Here is a 21,947-nt window from a genome sequence, read left to right as displayed (position 1 = left end):
TGCCACAATATAAGAGGAGTAAAACTAGTAGAGTCCAAAGAATGGACTGTTCTATAGTTCTGTGATTCTAGTTGAATTGCTCTCTTTGAACTCTTATTTCTGAACCTGGATCCTCTTCTGTCACCAGCTGTTTAATTGGAGAACACCTACTTGGACATACCTAGAACCTTCTTCATCTACCATGCCTTCACCCAGTCAGTGGGCTGTTGACTTCAGTGTGAAATGTCACAAATGAAAAATATCTGGACTAGATGGTATGAATATGTCCCTCTATGCTTTCTTAAGCATACAGAACGTTATGGCTGGCCATGAGCTAAAACAGCCATGCAGCTTAAAAAATCCCACATTAAATGTTGATATCCTTTACTGTGTCTTTCTGATAACCTTTATAGCCAGTGTAGAGACCACTTTCTGTTTGGAAAGACCCAAATTAACATTCACGATGATGTAAGTCATTCCGCTTACCAGGATATTAGTTGCAAAGTTACTGCACTGAGCAGTAAAGTGACTTAACAGGCAACATGCTGCTGAGTGTCTGAGTGCTAACTGTATTAACTGTGCTCATTTGTTTACACCGTTGTACGAATGGCATTTTTTGATATGTGAAATGGATTTACTTTCACAGAACTTTGCAGTGTAGTGAAGCATGTGTGTATTTCTAATGTGAGAGGTAAAAGGATCAGCTAGTTATGCCCTCTGTATTTGGTCAGCAAAATGATGTTCAATTGGCTTCATTAGGCTGACCAAGGCAAAATATGACCATACTTTGTTCCAAAGTTTCCATTCAGATTTCCCCAGGGCCTAATGGAAATGCTGTATTTGTTCCATTTCTGTGACAATGTAGAACATTGTTTTCTGTATGAATCATCTGCAGATTTTATATTATGCTTGCAAATGCCATAGTGAAATAAGGAACTACATACATCTCCACATTGCAGATGAATAACATGTAGTACTGAAAAGATATATGACTGGTGTATTCACAATAACATCAACATCACTACAGGGAGTAGATTTCATTCTGAACCCAAGCTATGAATCCTGATACACCTGCATACACCATAACCAGTATCAGAATATAGGATCATAGTATAGTATCACAGGAGAACTGAGTTAGGAAAGGACCTCAGGTGATCTCAAGTCTAGTCTTCCTGCTTAGAGTAAGGGTGGCCATGAGCTCAGACCAGGTTGCTCAGGACTTTGACTAGGCTTTGAAAACCTTCAAGGACAGAGACTGTGCAATCTCACTGAGCAGCTTCTGCTAACACTTAATTGTCTTCATCATTAAATTTGTTTTTAATACATCCAGGACTTATAGGGGATGGTGACTCTGAATCCCTAGGGAATTGGCCTCTTGATCTTTTTCTTGAGCCTATCCATTTCACCAGTCTCTAACACCCTAGCCAAACTTCCATTGCTTTCACTGAGGTATAGACACACTGGGGAGAGTAATCTGTTCTGGCAAGGATGGAGACAATATATGCTTGTGGAGGAGCAGAAAGTTTATCAGTTCAGCAGACACTTGAACTACCTAAAAATCTGCAAATGGAAATGCATACTGTTTTGGCATGGTAACACTCCAGAGCATCAGACTGTTGCATTTCTGGAGCTCTTTTATGAGCCAAAATGTCATCTGTAATGTGAGCTGATCCTGCCCGGCCATGGTGGCAGGGAGAACCTTCTTGTGGCAGGAGGAGGAAAAATGTCCCTGTAAAGAAGCTCCATGAAACAAAACCACCAAGTTTTGAAATAATTCGCTAAGCAGTTAACTACATTTGCACATCCCAGCACTTTGGAAAGCCTTATCTAGCATAAGAAGAGAGTCGTGAATAGAATTGTTTAAACAGCCTCGCCCAAGTATTGCGGATATCTGGGTGAGTTAATCATAAATGCTGGCAGAATCCCTATGGTAGCCAAGAGAAGAAGAGTGGTGTCTTGCATACACTGGATGAGCTGCTGAAGGCCAGCTTGGCACTGGACAACAGAAAAGCAAAGGAGATGGAGGGAAAAAAGCCCAGGTGATGTGTCTTCTATTTTTTCATTATCATTGACAGTGAAAATGCAAAACATCCTAGAGGGAGACAAAATGATGCTCAGAAATGCTTAAATACTCATAATTTTCATCTGCAGCTTGTGTGAGTGCTTCATTTATGTGAACAAGTTTTGAACTGTTACAGCGTATCTTTAAGGAAAGAGCATTAATTTCACTAAATTGAAAGCGGGAGGAGGTAAACTCCTCTTGTAAGCCTATTTTACTGTGTCTTTAGTTTTCTGTTTTGTTTTGTTTTCCCTGTTTACTGTGTTTTGGAAGCATGGCATCTTTAGGATCACCCTGGCTCACAGTTGATGTGTATCAGCTCTGCAGTGCCAGTTAAAGAACACAATTTATTTGGAGTACTCTGGTTTGAGGCTTGAATGTGCAAGAGAACTCTCTGTAGCCACATCAATTGGTCTGATATGACTGATATCTCTCCCTGCAGTTTTGTAATTCTGTCTTGAACAAGTAAATAATACATAAAAGCAGTGGGCCATGTTTCCTAGGTGTGTGCATACTTGATTTTACCCACTGAAAACTTCTTTGATTTCAGTAGGATGCATCTGAGTGCAAAATTTGACACCTAAATCCTTCAGTACTTAGGTCAGCTTTTGGATAATAATCTTGGTTTCCTGAATCCAATCCGGTTGCCTAAACTGTGAAGTGCTTATTTGTCCCAAGGAAAGAATACTGGCTTTTTTTTCTGAAAGAGAAGAGGGAAATACATGAGTGTTTGTACCTCTGGGTGTCAAAGTATTTTCTTGTTTCTACATTCTTTTGCAACAGAGCTGAATATAACACTAATGAACAAATTTGTGCCCTTGCTGTAGCAGACTGAATGGAGAACAGTCATGGATTTTGTAGAGTAACAATGGACTCAGGGATGTGGAACTGAGATCAAAGCTTGCCCAAAGAGCTTGGAGATATTGCCTGAGAACTCAGTATAGTAAATGAATGATTCATGTTAAATAAATTTTGCTTACTGACAAATTTGAATTTGTGCCTACCATAAGCTTTGGGACAACCACACAAGATTATGAGTTTGAAGAGAAAAACATGTTTTATCTCACTTGCTGGCTTCCTTCATTGAAACAGACCAAGAAAACATACATAAAACAATTCTAGCATTAGCTCTGATAACATTTGTGTCAACTTTTTTATTCCTTCTGATGAAACAGATTTGTTCTTCATTGGATGCCTGGGGTGTTGCTTTAGGCTGTGCACCAGAAAATGTCCAGGATCAGACTTTTTCAAGCTGGCTCTAAACAATTTATAATGGATAACAGACTGTTTTTCAAGGAGTCGATATACTTCATTTCAGTGGATGTGGTGCCAACACACTTGAGAATTTGAACAGTTCACAGGAAAATGTGAAATAGCACAATGAAGTAAATACAATAAAAAGAATTAATATCAGTTGCTTATTTGCTGCAAGACAAGATGTTCATTTCTTACATTGCTCTGTCTGACATAACAAGATTTTTAGTTTGAGGATACTGTAGTATTTGCCATTTCATTCAGTTTGTGCACTGCTTTTGGAACCATGGAAGTGATCCCAGTTTTGATGGATGGTAAAAAAATGTGGGTAATATTAGAGCTGACATTCTATATATTGATCCTGATTTTATTGCAAATACAGTTCTGGGACAGCTCTAGAGAAATAAGTAATTGGTTGAGGGATTACACCCACACACCTCACAGCAGAAATTGGTCCACTGAGAATAAACATTGCAAATTATGAAGGTGCAAATGACCAATTTTATTATTAAAATTATTTATTATTTATTTTGTTATAAACGGGACCCCAAATCCTTTGACAATGGAAAGAAAAGCACATTAATTTCCACTTGAATTTATCTCTTTGCCACCCCATAGTCTGTACACTATGGATTATCATCTGCACAGACACTGAGGATGAGGAATGCGAGTATAACCAGGGAAGATTTTGTTCTGTCAACCTGTACATTAACAGCGCAATCTAATCTTCGTGTGTGGCATGAAATGAAAACCTGCTGGGACTAAGATGTGTTGGTTTATTTATCAGGATTGGAACGAGGATTTTAGCACCTTAGGGCTCTGATTCTCATTGTTGTAGGCTGACTCCAGCATGAGGTGGATTTTTTGGGCATGTTATTACAGTTTCTAAACTATACAATCTTTCTGGTTACAGTGTGTATCTTAAAAATTGATGTTTCTGGTTATGCGGACGGGAGCCATGAAAAAGCTTGAAAAAAGCAATCAAAACATCCTTTTATCCAATTGGCACATGCAGCCTGAGCTTGAATACACACACTCTGCCTCTGGCTGAAATTCTTTACTTGTATACTCTTAGAAAATAGGAGGAAATTTGATTGAATTTTGCCTGCAATAGCAGACATTTAGGTTAAGCTAAGTTTCTTGGTGTTTCCTGCAGTTAATGGTCTGTTCTCACACAAACTCATTTGTGTCTGAACCCTGTTCTCATCAGCTGTATCTCTTGCAGCTGTAGCTCAAGGCTTTTCCAAGCACTTATATGATACCAATGGCTAGCAGGTAAACTGTTTCAGCCAGCACCATCAGAAATGTTGCCCTTCTATAACTGGGTGGAAAAAGATGCATGATTCTGAAAATGATCCTTCTTTACAGCTCCTTGAAAGGAGGTTATAGCGAGGTTGGGGTCTCCCTTTTCTCCCAGGTAGCAGTGATAGAAGGAGAGATGATGGCCTCAAGTTGCCCCAGGGGAGGTTAACGTTGGATCTTTTCTTCTCAGAAAGAGTGATGAGGCATTGGAACAAGGTGCCCAGGAACTAGATGATCTCAGTGGTTGTTCCAGCTGGATGATTCTATAATTTTGTGAAAAGGTACAGAGCTCTGGCCTGTCCCTGCTGAAGGCAAAGGGGTCAAAATTTCTGCTGTGCATGGCAGCTTCCTGAGGGGCAGAGATGTTGGAGAATGGCCTCAGCTCCAAAAACACTGTTGTGTTGTCTCTTTGCCTCTCCCATCACTCCAGCAGATGGTTGTTTGTACTGGGGATTTGTCAGTGGCAGAATATTAAAGGAGATAAAAGAGAGACTTGCTATAATGCATCAGTTGTGACAAAAATCAGTAATCCTTTCTAAAGACAAAATTAGCTTTCACATCTCACTGTTTTTTGTTAACATGCTTTAATTATGCCCCAGATAAGCCTGCCTTTTGGGCCAGCAGATAGGAACTATAGCTATAACTTACAGTCTAACCTCTGTAGGAGCATTAATTTTTCAGTTCCTTGATCTTGCTGTCTTTATAAATGAATTTATGCTTGTCCTTGCAAAGTCCTCTGAAATCCTCAGAAGAAAATACTGCTAGTTATTATCAGATAGATATTTCTGCTCTGTTACAGCGGAGTACATTTAAAACAAATAAGAGGGAATGTATCCTGAAATAACACAGCAGCAGAAAGATTCAAGGAAGCTGAGTGGGACTATTCACCCTGTTTAATTGCAGGTATTACATAGGATCCAAGCTTCTTGCATTATTACTGCTGGGGGGGGCGATCCCTCCTGAGAACAGTTCACATAATGCCATGTAGTGGCCCAACCCACCAAGCAGTTCAGCACTACATGGGTACTCACTTACTCTTTCCAGGCGGGACTAGGGAGAGAATCAGAAAAGTGCAAGATGGGTGTCATGTGTGCAAGCAGAGCAAAACAAGGAGTTCATTTGCTGCTTCCCACTGGCAGGCAGATGTTAAAGCACTTCCAGAAGTGCAGGGCTAATCATGTGTAACCATTTCTTGGGAAGACAAGCACCAAGTCAACTATGAGCGTCTCCCCTTCCTCCTTTACCCCAGCATTTATTGCTGAGCATGACGCCATGTGGTGAGAGATATCCCTTTGGGCAGCTGACACATAAGAGCTGCACACCTGATCCTTTTCAAAGAGCTTAATTCCACAGTTTTCATTGTTTTCTTTTGGCTTTTTATTTATTTATCTATTCATTTTGAGACAGGCACTTCACCAGACTACGTAGGCAGCTATTTTTGAGCAGCCATTTCCACCTTTGATATAAACAATGCTGGTGGCAACTGCTGGAGTCTGATTGCTTCTAAACACCTAGAGAAATGCCACAGGAACAAAATGAGCTTGATTCAAACAAACATGCTCGTTTCTGATGAAGGTGACTCATAGCCCAGAAGTGCAAGCTTCTTTGAGTTGCACCTTGTGAAGGCTGGGTGCCTTCAGGGATGATGATGGGAAGCAAATATTGAGACATAAAGATGTTTATTTGAGGCACTAGTGCTTTAGTCATCTTAGATAGCCTTTGTTTGAACAGGTTTTTTTTTCTAGCTCCAGTGAAATAAAGAAGAGATACTGATGAATCATAGAATCATTAATGTTAGAAAAAATGCTAAGATCATCTAGTTCAGCCATGAGTGATGTCATTGTGCTGGCTATGGTAGAAGCAAACAGAGGAGATGTTTGTCTGGGAAAACCTTGGATCCTCTTTTCTGGAAGATTCAGGAGATGGAAAGGCAGTTTTTCGGAAGGTGGACTATCTGCAAACTTTCTGTTTACAAGCAAATGGAAGATAAATTGCTGCGATACCAATGGAAACTGTCTTTCATTCTGGTTTAAAGAGGCTTGGTATCATTAGCGTGAAGCACCATGACATGGGCTGATCATCACTACTGCCTTGGGTAGCACCTTCAGTGGGATTCATGCAACTGACCAAGGTGCCCCGTGGCCTACAGGGAGCCCTAGGAAGATCACATTGCTTTGGCTTATGCAATGCTCTAAAGATAATTGCTCAGGATGATATTAGATTTTTCTCTCTTCTGATTAGTTCCCAATCAGAGGAGGAAGGAGGTACAGATAAGCAGAGCACAAGCTATCCAGGGTGGATCTCACCTCACCCATAGTGACTGCTGTCTGAACCTGGACAGAATTACTGTATGGTCATTTCTTAGAGTGCTCCATTTAAACCTGGTATCTCTAGCATGGCTGAAGGCAGCAGCCTCTCTCTGACCTTCAGTAAATATAAATCTGTTGTAAGGATAACCATACTGAAGATTATTTTAAAGTAGTGCAGAACAAAAGGTTATTCTGGAATAGCTGTTAAGATCTAGTGCTTCACAATTCCACCAAGCCAGAATGTAACGAATTCTTAGCACTTTAAGAGAAGTGGAATATTCATCCTGCTTCAAAAAACGCGAGCAATACCTGCTACTAACATCTCAGTCTGGGAGCGGCTTTTCCTCTGCTCTGTTACTTGTTTGTTCTAGGGCTAAAGTTGGCACCACAAGACAGAACAAAAGGCAGAATTAAGGAGTTTCTGAACAGTGTTGAAACTTCATGGCTACTTGGAAGAGAATCTTTCCATCTATGTAATCAGTTCGATGCTAAGCACTTCCCACAGCAAATATTCTGGTTTTGTGCCAAAAAGAATATATTCGGGATTGATGCCTCCCTTCTGAAAAACTAATGGTGATGTTCCAGTGCTACCAACATGCCCATAAAATCATTGAATCATAGAATAGTTTGAGTTGGAAGGAATCATGAATCATCTGGTCCAACCCTCCTGCAATGAACAGGGACACCTACAGCTCAGACAGGGTGCTCAGAGCTCTGTCTAGCCTGACCTTGAGCATCTCCAGGGACTTGACCTCCACCGCTTCTCTGAATCACCTATTCTAGTGCTTCAAAACAGAAGCATCTTTGCAAATGCCACTGCTTAACTGCTGTTCCCAGAATACATCTTCCATCTTCTACATGGAAGAGTGACGAAGCCGCCAGCAGTTTGTGGGTTGCAGTTCTGGGCGAACTGTGTCCTAACAGCTGTGTGCAGGGCACTGTACTGAGCAGAAAACAGAGCAAGGGTTCCCCGTTATGGGAGTAATCATGGCTCTGCCTTTGAGACCAGCAGGGTTTGGTAGAGCAAGCCCTACAGATGTTTTGTATCCAGGTTCCAGGCAGCCTTCAACAACCCAGAATGTCTGCATAGGTAAGGGAGGGAGAGGAGTTAAATCACTTGTGGTTTAGTCCCCGACTTGACAAGAAACTGATTTCTAATGTGAGGCTGATCCTACAGCCACATTCAAACCTTACATCATACAATGTGCTAAAACCACCCAGATGGGACTTATTATTCCTCTTCCTTTCAGCTCCACACTAATTTGCTGACAAATCTTGCTAACAGCCTTTGGAAAGTTGAAGATTAAGTATGTTTGGAGTACTGTAAAATAACAAGTCCCTAGGGGAAGAGTATGATGTGCAGCTGAGTTGCAAAACACAGGCCTGAATGCTGAGAGCAGGGGCTCTGAGCTGCACTGTGCAGTGTGACCACAGTGCTGCACAAACTGGTAGGTGGGAAGGAAAGCAGGGGGCAGGGATGTGGTAACTGCTGCCTGCTGTGTGGTGTGGCTGGGATCACAGCTCAGATCTCCTGAGCACCCCTCTGCACTTCACTATGTTCCTCCTAAAACTAAAATTACTAAGAGTAAGTGCAAGAAGATTGCACCACATCCACTGAACCCACATAAGCATGGGTTCAGTGCTCCTGCTCTCGTCTTGTATAGATGCTTCTATATCTACACTTCTCTCCACCAGTGATCAGCTCTGGAGCACCACTTATAAAAGTCAAATGCTGCTTTTTCTACTGGGCTCCATCAAACCTCTTTACTTGCTATCAAGTGGATCATTAGCTGCATGTCTGTCTGAAGTTCCTTCCTCAAAAATTACAACAATCTCATTTTTGAGGCCACTCAGTCACTGAGATAACTGTGCCAATTTATACCTGCTGAGCAAGGGGCCTATTTGAACTCCTTGATTTTTCTAACAAAGTCTTGCTTTCTCTCAAATTACATTTTTTCCCCCCGGCACATTGAGGACTCCATAGCATCAGATGATTTATGGTTCTGGCTGTTTGTCATGCCACATAAGGAGTCAACTCCTATTTATAGCTTCCTGCATTTGGCATCTTTGTACAAGTTTAGGTTCTCGTGGCTCTGTCCAGGTCAGACAAAGCAAAAGGTGCTGGGTCCCTCTGAGTTTCAAAGGCAGCTGAGGGCAATGTTCTGTACTCATTAGAGAAACTAAAAATAGAGCTTTCTGATTGCTGAGCTCCTCCAGTAGTTGCAAGCAGCCACACTGTTCAAGGGAGCCTTTCTTTTGATGCACCAACCCATTGCTATAAATACTGCAGTTCAGATCACAACACTACTCAAACATTGCTGTAGAGTCCTGATCCTCTTTCCAAGTGACAAATATTTTACGTTCATTGATTGAACAGACTACCCAGTGCTACGTAACTTTATGGATGTGGCAGGAGTAAGGCTAGAAGCAGGCTGCACTTCCATCTTGACTTTCTTCTTACTCCTTCCCTTTATCTGGAAGCCTGACTTAGCTCAGGATTGTGCTGCTTATTTGTGAGAAGAGGGGCTGAGTCACTCTTTTTAACATAATGACTATTATAAAGCTACCCTTATGTAAGCTTTCTATTTCTTTACAGTCCAAGCCCCCACCTTGGTTTATCAAGCATCTCAGAGTAACACCTCCTTTGTAAATAAAAGGGAGTTTTCTGTTCAGTCTCACATTCGGTAAATAAATTTTAAAAAAAGACTTAAACTTACAGTGTTTTCTGTAGCTCACTGTAGTGGCAATCAGCTTGCCTCATGACATAGAGCAGGTCAGGGCCTCGTGGTGCAATGACTTTTCATAGAATCATAGAATAGTATGGGCTGGAAGGAACCATTAAGATCAACTAGCTCCAACCCCCTGCTATAGGCAGGCACACCTCCCTCTAGACCAGGTTGCTCAAAGCCCCATCCAGCCTGGCCTTGAATGCTTCCAGGAAGGGAGCATCCACAGCCTCACTGGGCAACCTGTTCCAGTGTCTCACCAACCTCTCAACACATCTTGGATGTGTCAAATGCAGAATTTCTTCCTGATATCTTCTCTAAATCTACTCTCTTCCAGGTCAAAACCATTTCCCCTCATCCTGTCACTAGATGCCCATATAAAAAGCCCTTCCCCAGCTTTCCTATAGGCCCCCTAGGTACTGGAAAGCCGCTATGAGGTCCCCTTGGAGCCTTCTCTTATCCAAGCTGAAGAGTGCCAGCTCTTTTTACACGGGCAGACACTGATAGGACACAGAGTAAATTCTAGTGATATTTTTCACTGCTCTTGATATAACAGGTAGGGGCCAGGACTCTATGTGTCTGGGACAGGACATCTGCACAGACACAGCTCTGAAGATGCTTTAGTTTCACTAGTGAAGACAGACAAAGTGTGAGGAGTGAAGAATTACCTGCACAGCAATCATGCAGGAAGGAAACATCACAGAGTGATTGCAATAATTCAGCATTTACCTTCTGGATAGCAACCATCATTTTTTAGTGATCAATAGTAAAAGCGTAGCTCCTAGGAGAGAACTCGCTATTGTAACAGGTACACTGAAAACACAGATTTATTTCATTGCATGTCTAGACGTGTATGGAGTCTGCTTCTGCCCTTTTGGTTGCACAGTAGCCTTGAAATGTAAACTTTGGGAAGCATGAGCAGGCGATGCAGCTGGAAGCATAGCAATAGGAGACATTTTTGGGGAGTGTTGTGGTAGGAAAAGGGTAACAGTTTTACTGTAAAAGAAGGGAGATTTAGATGGGGCATTCGGAAGAAACTCTAGTGTTGAGGCACTGGCATAGGCTGCCCAGAGAAGCTGTGGATGTCCCATTCCCAGTGCTGTTCAAGGCCAGACTGGTTGGGGCTATGGACAGCCTGGCCTAGTGGAATGTTTTCCTGCCCATGGCACAAGGAATAGAACTAGATGAGTTTTAAGGTCCCCTGCAGATTTAAAAAAAAAAAAAAAAAAAAAAAAAAAAAAAAAAAAAAAGAAGAAGAATAGATAATATCTATTGGTACCAAATCATTACTGAATTCAGCCATGCAAGGGAAATGTTGCTGGAAATTAAGCAATGAAAAGTTTGTCTGGACTAGATGAGCTACCAAACATGCTCTCATACCCTTATTTAGTACAGGTTTTGCCTTTTTGTTGTTGTTGTTGAAGATGTTACTAAGCCTTTAGGGGAATTAGATAGTTAAAGCAACAGCAGCCAACCAGGGTAGAGAACATCATCACCCCAGTTTAAGACCTGTGCTGCTGGTGATTTCTGTTATCATTAGTATTTTTTATATTGGCTTGTTTGGTGTAGAAACAGAAAGAAAGAATATGAGAGAATGGGAGAAAAGGAATCAAGAAAAATACAGCAATAAAATATGGAGTGAGAACCTGAAGCTAAACCCAATCTTCAGAAGGAAGAATAAAAAATAATAACTAAAAAAAATCATTTTCTGCTCCACTGGAGAAAAAAAAAGGATTTTGTGTGTGCTTTTTAGAGATGCAGGATTGCGTGAGACAGATAATTTAGGAAGTATTTTTCCTCCTAGGGAACTGCAGAACAAAACAGGTCTTGTGCATCTTTAGCCTATTCTCTGTAAGGACTGGAACATGGTCAAGTGCAGTGTCAAGGAAGCAGTTGTATATACAGGATTGGAGGAAGGAAATGTGAGTAATTTGTTAAAGTTAGTAACGAAAATTGGAATGTATTATTAACTGGGGAGGTGGGGGGAGAAGAACAGGGAGACACAATCCAGAGCCCTTTATGTTGGGCCGAAATAAAAAGTCAGGAAAATCACAGGTGGAAAGAGTAAGAAAATGGAGAAAATGAAGTTCTTATTTAATTACAGCAAAGTATAAATACAAAAATGAAGTTCTTATTTAATTACAGCAGTGTATAAATACATAGAAAGTTGAAACGAGAGTAATGTTCCAGAGAGCGATAGCTCAGCCTGGAAGCCAGCCCCTTCTAAGGTCTCTTGGTGAGGCAAAAAGGCTGATGTTCTTCTAGCTCAGAGCTGTTGGAGGAGAACAGTGTGTGGCTTGCTGGCTTCTCCTGCAGATCTCCCCAGAGCAAGAGTTAATGTTTGCATAAGGAAAAGTCTTTGTTCCGGTTCAGTGTTTACCAACTGGAGTGACCAGGCACAATGTAGATGAGTCTTAGATACTTATATACGCTTGGAGAGCCTGTTCACAATTTAAGAGGCAACAGTTGGAAGTTTAAAAAAGCAGGATGGAGCCCACAGTGGTGGTACCTCAGGCTCACAGGTATGTTTGACACTCTGGGGGAACGGAAAAGTTGGTTTTAATTCAGCTGGTTGCTTTTGAAGTATTCTTCCAGAAGGAAAATACACAAATCCTCTTCTTCATGTTTATCTGCTCATGCCAAAAGTGATTATTATTGCCTCTCTTCGTATATTCCATACTGTCTTGTGCTTTCTTTCATCACTTCTACGTGCATGAGGTCAGGGTACATTTGCTCAGCCAGGCAGGTGATGTCTCAGGCTGCCCATGGTGAGGAGAATGAACTCTAATCAGTGCAAGAACAAGGTGAATGAACACCTTGCCCCTGGATGTAACAACTGCATTCATTATTTTGGAAGTATATGGTTTGTTTAGGAGATCTGCTACCCATCTCTTGTGCACTGACATGAGAAAGGCTACTGAGTATGACCTCTAGTTTGCATTTGTTCAGGATGCACGCTTCTTTTCATGTACTAGAAAGCTGAATGTGTCAGTAGAAAGTAATTTCTTTCCTGCAGGATTTGCAAGGGCCAGAGCTTTATATGCCCAAGCAAATGGCACTGACAGAGGGCCTGAGTTGTGATGTGCAGTTCAAAAATCTGACTTGTATTTGTCCAGAGTGTGTTTGAATATGCCCAGTACTTCCCCCTCCACGCCATCTTTCAGATATTCTGGGTATAACACTGTCTAAGGAAATACACTTTAATTAACACACATGAGTACATGAGAGCAACCAGGTCAAATTTTAAGTCTCCTTCACATCAGTTTCATTTCCCAAGAGGGAAAGAGAGAAAATACTTGGCAAATGAGTCTGTCAGGCTGGTATAAGCAAATGATCCTGTCTTCAGCAGTTGCATAGAGTCAGGGAGTCTTTTTGACACACCCCTTCATCTGTGATTAGGTTGTACAATGGTACAGCAGATTCAAGAACCTAACCAAGAGCACATTGGTCATTGGAGGCAGCACTAGTTGGGATAATCTTGCTTTCCTGGTCAGATGTGCTCAAAGAATGCATGATTTTTACACTATCAGCCTTTACACCTGATTGAGTATAGGGCTGGCAGAAGCTTATTTGACAGGAGTGCAGTAATGAACCTCACAATTCAAATCTAGCATGACTTCCATCTGATTCAGATCCTTGTTTATGATATCACGTGGAATCACAAATGCTTTAGAGTCAAAATGGCACTTGTTCCTGAAGTCCATCATGATGATACCCAGCATGACACTTGCTTTCCTGACTGATGCTGCACTCTGAGCTGCTCATGTCAGAGACCATCAATGATGACTCCATGACCACCTCTGTGGAGCCTAATGCCACCTCTGTGGTCAGTGCCCCACTGCTTGTTTTTTTACCTCAGTATACCGCCTTGAAGTACAGGTTGTCATCCCTTTTCCTGGTTGAATAAACTCTTCCAGGAGCCATTGCCACTCTGCTGTGTTTTCTGAACATTTCTGAGTTTTGAGTCATTTTTGAGAGGATCTATTCAAAACAGCAAGCAGTAGTCAAAATACAATAGTTTACTGGCATACAACACTCTCTATCATATTTTAAGCTCATTTTTTACAGTTCTTAATAGCTGATTTCCCCTTCTGACTGTTGCAGTGCACCAAACTGAAGTTTAATATGGAATTATTGACAGAGATAGCACAATTTCTTCCCTGAGTAGTAATGGCTAATTTAGAGCTTATTATGGTGTGTAAGATTTAGTGTATAACTAACACGGACCACACAATTGTCACCTTGCAGTTTTGTTTTTGCACTGCTAATGATAAATTAATAGTTCAGGCAATATATATAATTCCTCAGTATCAGATAGATGGGAAAAATAAAAGGAGTTTAGGATCTGATAGCAGTGTGTATACCAAGACTTGTCTTTAAATAGCAGCTCGTCAGGTAGGATTGTGGATTCACAGTCTTGAGAACTTGAAGGTTTTCAGTTTCAAATCCATGAACCCGTCAGATGTGAAATAAGGAGGACTGACAGCAAGTTAAAAGCCCAGGGCTATGGGCTGTGAAAGAACAGCAACAGAAATAATTGATCTGGGGAGAAAGAGAGTCTCATTACTGTATCAGTGTAAAGTATCTGACAATATGTTGTGTGATACAATCCTGCCATGGCAAAAGAGATAAATTAAACAAACAGCCAATGTCATTGCTTAACTTTCTATGATCCTGAGAAGAGAAAGCGTGACATGAATACACCATTAACTGCTCAATGAGGTGTTTCTTGCTTTGTCTGATTATATAGATGATATTTTATTAATTTCTCTGTGACAGTTAAATGCAATTCAATCAATTTCTTCCCTGAGACTGAATTTATTATCAGAAATTAGATACTAGCTTAATAAAAATTGTTGTATAATAAACTGCATTAAAGTTTTAGATAGATTAGACTGCTTAATCTGAATGCCCACCTTTATTCTGTAATTATATTTTGAACTTTGAAATGAGTGGCTTAAATGAGGACAACATTTACTTTTCCTTTCAATTTCCTTTGACTTGTACCTGTTCTGGAAGTGAGAAAATGGGCCAAGAGTTTTTCTTTTGTTTTTGCATTTAAAAAGGAGTGAGAAAATATTTTTTATAACCTAGAGAATTATTTGAGTAAAATAGGGATTAATTGTGTAGGAATGATTATTCCCCTAATGCAATATCGTTTGATCTACTGCAGAATTATTTGGAGAACTGAGTTTTGTTGCAAGAGGCAGAATTTTAAGAAGCTGCAAAATATAGAAGCTAACAATAGGCAATACACAAACAATAAGATACAAAGATGCAGACCTACCTAACAAGCTGTATGTTGATCTGTGAAAAGGCTGAAGGCTGTTCTTTGGTTTCTAACACTCAGATCAGGCACTGGAGTGAGATCAGATCTGAGCCACACAAGCCTTTGATCATCTCTGAACTGACTGTTTTGCTGGTGCTGAAAGGTTTGCTGAGGCTGCTTCTTCCAGAGAGGAATGAATGGGCCTCAAGGGAACAAAGGCAGCTGTCCCAGCTAGGATTGTCTGCTGCTAGGAGTGTGCTGGCAGCTCATTCACTGTGTCCTTGCGTGGACTTCTAGACAGGCTCTGGAGAATTTACAGATAGATAAAATTGGGTTTATCTCTGCGCCTGCCCTCAGTGTTTCCAAGGGTTCCCAACATCCACCTCCTTGGCTCTGTTCCTCTGTGCCAACCGGGAGCACAGTTCATGTGTCAGCACTACGGAAAGCCATTCCAAGGCTGAGGGCTGCAAAAATTGGCCTTGACCAGCAGAGGAAAAAAGTGATTTCCTTCATCCCATGGGGAGTGGGTCACGTAACCTGGAAGTGTCTCCAGTGATGGTGAAAACACTTGGAATGTCAGAAGTCATCACCCAACTTGGGTGAGATGAGTCTCTCCAGTATCTTTTGGGGATGAAGTCTACTATCCATGTCTGGAAGTGAAGACTGAATGGATTATGTGTGACCATCCATACAGGAAGAAGGGATTGTCTTCAATGTCAGTTCTAAGCACATGGATTTCTGGAAGTGTTTTACTGGAAGATGAAACTACGTTTCATAATTTTATAGTAAGTTTATTGTAGAAAAAATCAAAGGAAATAGAGTGCATGGGAAGGTCACTTGTACTCTTATGCTGACAAGTCTGAAGTGTTCTTTTCTGCCATCTTTCCCTTAAATTATGTTGCAAATAGCAATTATGGGATATCTGAGAGAACATTATGCGGTGCACAATGTGATCATGAAGCCTCTGTGATAACAGCACGGCTTCAATGAAAAAGAAGGGGCATCAAAGCATTTTTTTGTAAAACTGAAAAGCTCCAAAGCTGGAAGCTGTAATGGGTAAATCTTGATGAGAGGGGAATACAATTTGTGAGTCTTTAAAGAAGAATGATAATGAAGTCAGAACCCCAATGGACCTGTGGTAGAGGGAAATGAACTCTTATAAATGGAACATATTCTCGCTATAATCAAATGCTATTGAGCGGTTGGTGAACCACTCTTACTACTTATGCCATGGAAACTTCAATTAATTGTGGTCAAAGTAGGACTCCTGTTGTCACTGGACGTATGCAGAAGAAAAAAGGCTATCCTTACTCCAGATTTGTCATGATCCCCATGCAGACAGGGCTGATAGATTCTATTTTCTTTGTAATAAGCAATGCTCTCAATTAGCTGAGATGGCAAATTTCTAACTGCTTCTCTTTAAGGTAATTATAATAGGAAAATTCCAAGGTAAGTGTATCTGTAACCTGTAGAAACTAATTTCCCTACCTCCTCTTTGGAAATGAATTTGTTCTACTGCATCTTAAATCTTGTTGGCTCCAGGAACAAAATCCTTCTCTGCCTTAACGCACTGTATAATATATGGGGTCTGAGCCTTCAGTGCAGTCTGTCAGCACAGCCTTCAGCCTCACCAGAAGCCAAAACAGATGAAAGACTTTTTCTGCACCCCAAGTAATCTGCACCCTCAATCCTTCCCAGCTCACCAGATTCTCACAGTGCCATATTTGTTCCTTACTGACAGCCAGGAGATCCTCTGCAGAGCACTGGAGAAACTTTTCCATGATATCTGTTTCTCAGTGTGGCTTTTAAATATTATCAGTTCCCCATTCTGGTTTGCTGTAGCTTTTTCTTCACAATTAAATGCAAGTAGAGTTTGCAGGTGACTTAAGGTGTTTGAGCACTAATTGGCATCAGATTTGCCCAGTTCGTGGGTGCTGGTTTGTCTGAGCAAGCTGGACTGTTCTTTCTCCCAGGAAACCTGTTTTTATTTATGCAGCAATTTAGGCAAACAAATCCTTTGATGATAGGGAAATAAAATGTTGCCACTGTAATAAATGCTTTGTTTTCACTCTCACCACTGGTGTTACTAGCAGAAAATTCTCGAGCGGTATAGATTGTTTCTCCCTCTGAAATATGAGGCATATTTGTTTCCTTGGAAAAACTAGTATGAAATCATGCCCATGGAGACCTCTTCTTGAACTAATGTTGCCAGTAATTGGGAAAATGATAAAGAACAGGGGGAATTCTAGGTGGGTTGATAGCCACCACTGCTCACAAATTCGTGTGGGTTTCAGTGAATGCTTCAGCTTTAAAAATGATATGTAGAGAACTATATTTTCAAAGTACAAAAGCATGTAATTTCAGCATTTCAAGATGAAATGTTTCAGCTGTGCTGATACGTGTTTTTTGAAACTTTTCACAATGCCTGCAAACAGAACCATTTATTTCACTCTAAGTACATAGAATATGAAAACTGAGCAGAGCTGAGAGTGGGCAGAGGAGATCTGCAACAGTGTGATTTACATTTTCACCATGAAGTAAAGCCAAGTGAATCATTTGCAATGACTCTGGATTTCTGATTATATGTTAGAGTGGTATGATTAATTTAAATCTGTCTATGGAGTTTATCTAATGAAAATAGCTTCACAAATCTGTTCTGGTTCTATTATTTTTCTCCCTTCTCTCCCCACCCCCCACTCTCCCCATCTTATTTTTGGTCTTAGTTCAGGCTCACGAAGTGCAGCGTCCATTATTCCCACTCCTATCCCAAGCACTGTTCAGTTTATCATTAAAGAGGAACTCTTGTGTATGGCTCCTATATCGCTGTAACTGTTTTGCCAAACCTTAATTGGCATCAGGAGGTGATGCATGCAGACTGTAAGGGTCATTATTAAACACTAGTTTAAACCTCTAAAAAACCAGAAAAATGAAACGATACACTCCAGTGCTCAGAGGTTTGATTGCTGCTCCCCAGCGTCCTCTCAAACACTGAATCATGCAGCTTACAAGTATCCTCTTCCTTAAAGGAAGAAAAGATAAGAAAACCACAAGATCAATAAAAAACAACCAGTCCTTTCCCAAAGTGTTAGGACAGCTGTGTTAAATTTCCTCACTTCAGTCTCTCAGGGAACCAAATGCAGAACAGCAACTATGTCCAACCCACTGCTTGAAAGTTTGGGTTAAAAGGAGAAATCTGGGCACGGTTTTAGCGCAAAAATATTGTTTGTCCTCCATGTTCCTGAGGACAGATTTTGTGCTAATCTCTCCTCAAGGACAGTGGGGAGAAGTCCCATCTTCTGTTGGAGCCTGATGATCTGGGGGGTTGGAAGTAGATGATCTTTCAAGTCCCTTCCAACCCAAGCCATTCTGTGAAACTATGATCTTCTCCCCGTGTCTTTTCTCTGCAGTATGTGAATGCCTACCTTGGTTCTAGGGTATGGAGAATCAGAAGTTGGAGCAGTAGGTCAGGTTGGAAATAGAAGTTGTTAAATTTAATAGTCTTGTAGTCATTCTTTATTCTTTGCCTGCAAGATGACAGAACAGCCTCAATGCCCTGTAGCACGGCCAGTGCTCCTGCATCAGTGCAGACAAAGGGGATTCAATGGGATTATGTATCTGACCACCAAGGATTCCTTGGAATGGACTATGGATGGAATAAGAATCATGGAATCATAATAAATGATAAAATAGGTAAAATAGAATGAATGCAAGAAATAAGAGGTCCTTAATGAAGGCAAAGCCACTGTAACCAATATTGTAGAAATGATCTGTCTAAAGCTTAGTTTTAAGCTGTGTCAGTTCCCTAATTCTGTGTGGAGAGGAGTGGGAGGCAGAAAAGCCACATGCAGTGGTAGCTGGGGTTGGTGCTAGGCTGAACTGTCCCCAAAAAACAGCTTGAGGAGGAGCTCTTGTCCAACTCTTCTTGTAGCTTTGATGCTGGGGGGAATGAGAACTAATAAAATAAAAGGCAAAAGCTGTTGTGAATATGCCACCCGTGCTGTGCACATCCACACTAAGGAGGTTTAAACAAATGCTTTTATGTTTATCTTAATTTACTGGAAAACTGCTTTTCAACTGGAACCTAAGATCTGTAGGACATTTTTGTTTCTAGTGTTGCCACATGAGTGAAGATTATGTGTGGGCAGGTCAGTAGAACTGGAAACTTGAACTTCCTTTCTTTGCCTCTTCCTGCTGTCTTGGTTTGAAAAGAAGCTCCGGCTCTCTGCCAGCTTGCTTGCCCATATCCTGCCAAATTTTAAAAATAAACTAAGTTAGATGAAGCATGAAACTGGAGCGTTCTCTTGTTTGCTTTCAATAAAAGGCAAATCAGAATATAATGACATCGCTTGGAAATCAAAATGCCCTCTCAGCAGGTCTTTGAATTAAATCAGAGTCCAGCACGGAAAAAGGCTGGAAGCTGTTACAATGATTGCTTTTCTTTAATTTTTCAGAAAGGGGCTGTTTGGTGGCATGAAGCTGAAGAAGAAGAAAAAAGGCGAGAAGGGGCTGACTATTGCAAACAAAGATGCGCTGGGTAAGGCCTCATAAATCAATACTGCAACTGGCGAGAGCAGGTTGGGGGTCGTGTTATACCTCATTTCATGTGAACTCATTTGGATTGTGTTTTACAGTTGCTGCCTTGGTGTTGATAAAATGGGCAGTAAATTCTTTATCACTCTTAGGTAAACAGAGAGATTACTCTTTTTGCATTCAGTATTTTGTTAAATCCACCTTTGGATCCTGCAAGTTTGAACTACTATATCTGATAGAAAAAAACAAAAATAGGCAGATGGCAGGATTTTAACAGTTTTTTTCTGTTTTAGAGGTGGAAACATCATTCCACAATTCTTCCTGAAGATCTGCTTCTTCTAGGCACCTGCAGAATGGTGACTGGATAGGCTGGATAGATAAAATGATTTTCCTCTTAAGTATATGGTGGAGTGGTTTTCATTTGCTTCCTTCCTCTGTTTTTACTTTTGTTTTTTATCTTTAGCAGATCTAACTGTGTCCATAATACATGCAGAGTGTTTTATTTCTTACCCTTTAGCACATCACTGTTTTCCAAACTTAGGAGATGCTCTCCAGCATTCCTACCACTGTCATTTTCTCCTCTCCCTGTAGTCTTCCCCTTCACCTCCAAGAAAACTCACATTTCAGCCACAACAAATTCTTTGCTTTCTGTGGTGTTATGTTACAGTTTCATACCTCAGATTTAATGACGTTTAAAACGTGGACTACTTAGTGTTTAGTGTAGCCTGTGAATTATCGTGCTGCCATAAACCAGCCATGTGTGTCTTGACTCACTGTTGGGCAGAAACAGGAACAGTTGCTTTGTGTCATAAACACTATTTAGCTAAAGGGCACTACTTTAAACAAAAATATTCTCTTCTGATCCTTACAGCAACAAAACTCTGCTTCTGGATAAGAGAAACCAAACACCATTAAACTTCTTAGTAATGACAGTGATGTTAGAGTTTATTTACCTTATGCTCTATCAAATATGATGTGCTCTACCAGATAAACTACATGGTAACTTGCTTTAGTTTACCATGTAAGCATTTGTGTCTGTGTAATTGCTTATTTCAAATAATTTTGTCTTTGAGACCTTGGATGGATTGGGGTCCTTATGCTGCTTCTTCATATATATCATTACTGTTTTGTGGAAGAGTTGGAACTAGCAAAGATGCAGATATTATCATCTCTCTCGTATGTTAAATGGAGATTTGGCCTTAGGAATCACCTAGTGTGGTGATTCCTTAAACCATTTGCTGATCAGTTATGTGCAACATATGTATAGTTACTGAGTAAAAAAGGATATTGATTCAGATACTAAAATGTCAAGAGAATGGAACTGTAAAGTTGTCACGGGTTACCTAGATTTACCTATGCCCGTGACAGGGGAAGCCACCCCGTGGGCCCCCCCCCCCCGGGGCCCGGAGAGGAGGGGGAAAAGGGGAGTGGGATAAAACAGCAACAATCTAAGGAGGAAAAACTTATTTTACTAAATATGATATCGAAATACAAGATAACACAATATAATATAATTGAGGCTAACAAATCAAACGAAACAGAGAGAGAGAGTCTCCGAAAACCGAGAGGCCTACTGTGAACTCTAGGCGACACGGCTGGAACGCTTCCCACTCTCCGAGAAGTTTGAGAGAAGAAGGAGGGCCCTCCAGCCTGGAAACAAGATTATATAGAGTCCTGGTCCCGTGACTTATTGTTACCCCTGTTGTTCTCTGGGATATGTAGTCTTCTTCTGTGGACTGCACATTCAATAGAAGTATCCATACTTTACATGATGTTATGATGTGGAATACTGATAGCAAAATTACAAAATTACAAAACCATGACAAAAGTAAAATAAGTGTTGTGAAGAGCTTACATCTCGACAGGAACACGGACCTTGCAGAGAGTGGCCCAGGCAGGACGTCACAGTGACACACGCCTGTTCCCAGCTGTGGGGTGGAGGGAAATATTTTCTGCTTTAGCCTACAAAGCAAACAACACAGAGTACTACAAGCCCCTAATCAAACAGCATGCTCTAGAGTAAATAGGATTTGGGGAGTAGTCAAGGGGACTTGGTACTTCAGATGCAAAACTGTAGACAGACACCTTTCACTCAAGGGCTGTACATCAAGTCATGTTTACATGGATACAGAGACAACTTACTCTCTCTGTTCCGGGTAGAATGAACAAGAGCCATGAGGGCAGGCAGAGAACATACATAGTACATGAGATTGCTCCATCAAGAGTTTGGGAATGTCAGCTCAAGCACAGAGCTGCATAACAGGGCACTAGGGCACTCAGGCTGGAGCTGGCTCATGTCTGATCACCTTCCAGCACAAGCAAAAGTCCTGTCTCTGTACCTGTCTGTTGGTTTGCTGGGAGCAGGGGCTTGTGGAATTCAGCTGCAGAAGGACCACATTCACACCTGATAAATGCTCTAATTAGAAATCCAAGTGGGTTTTACTGTATGGTGGATGGTCCTTTGCTACCATTAGCAGTTTCTAAGTACTACTCAAATCACCATGCCTTTGCAAAGGGAT

General features: G+C 41.0%; 1 protein-coding gene across 3 annotated transcripts in view; it reads left to right on the top strand.

The window, feature by feature from the left end:
- The first annotated feature begins 1,623 nt into the window (after positions 1-1,623).
- Positions 1,624-21,947, top strand: part of FER1L6 (fer-1 like family member 6) — a 73,870-nt gene continuing 53,546 nt past the window's right edge. The window contains exons 1-2 of one of the 3 annotated variants that reach the window (XM_015856288.3): positions 1,624-2,018; positions 19,350-19,432. In XM_015856288.3, the coding sequence (XP_015711774.2) occupies positions 1,999-2,018; positions 19,350-19,432 (103 nt within the window). In that variant the 5' untranslated portion in view covers positions 1,624-1,998. Of the gene's footprint in view, positions 2,019-11,953; positions 12,152-19,349; positions 19,433-21,947 lie in introns of those variants that run through there. The other 2 variants (XR_014943297.1, XM_015856287.3) reach the window with 2 other exon arrangements.

The sequence above is a fragment of the Coturnix japonica genome, chromosome 2, assembly GCF_054131305.1.
Source record: "Coturnix japonica strain WE chromosome 2, WE-NBRP24, whole genome shotgun sequence".
Classification (NCBI taxonomy): domain Eukaryota; kingdom Metazoa; phylum Chordata; class Aves; order Galliformes; family Phasianidae; genus Coturnix; species Coturnix japonica.
The sequence above is the reverse complement of the archived record's forward strand: the minus strand, read 5'-3'. Positions and strand labels throughout refer to the sequence as shown.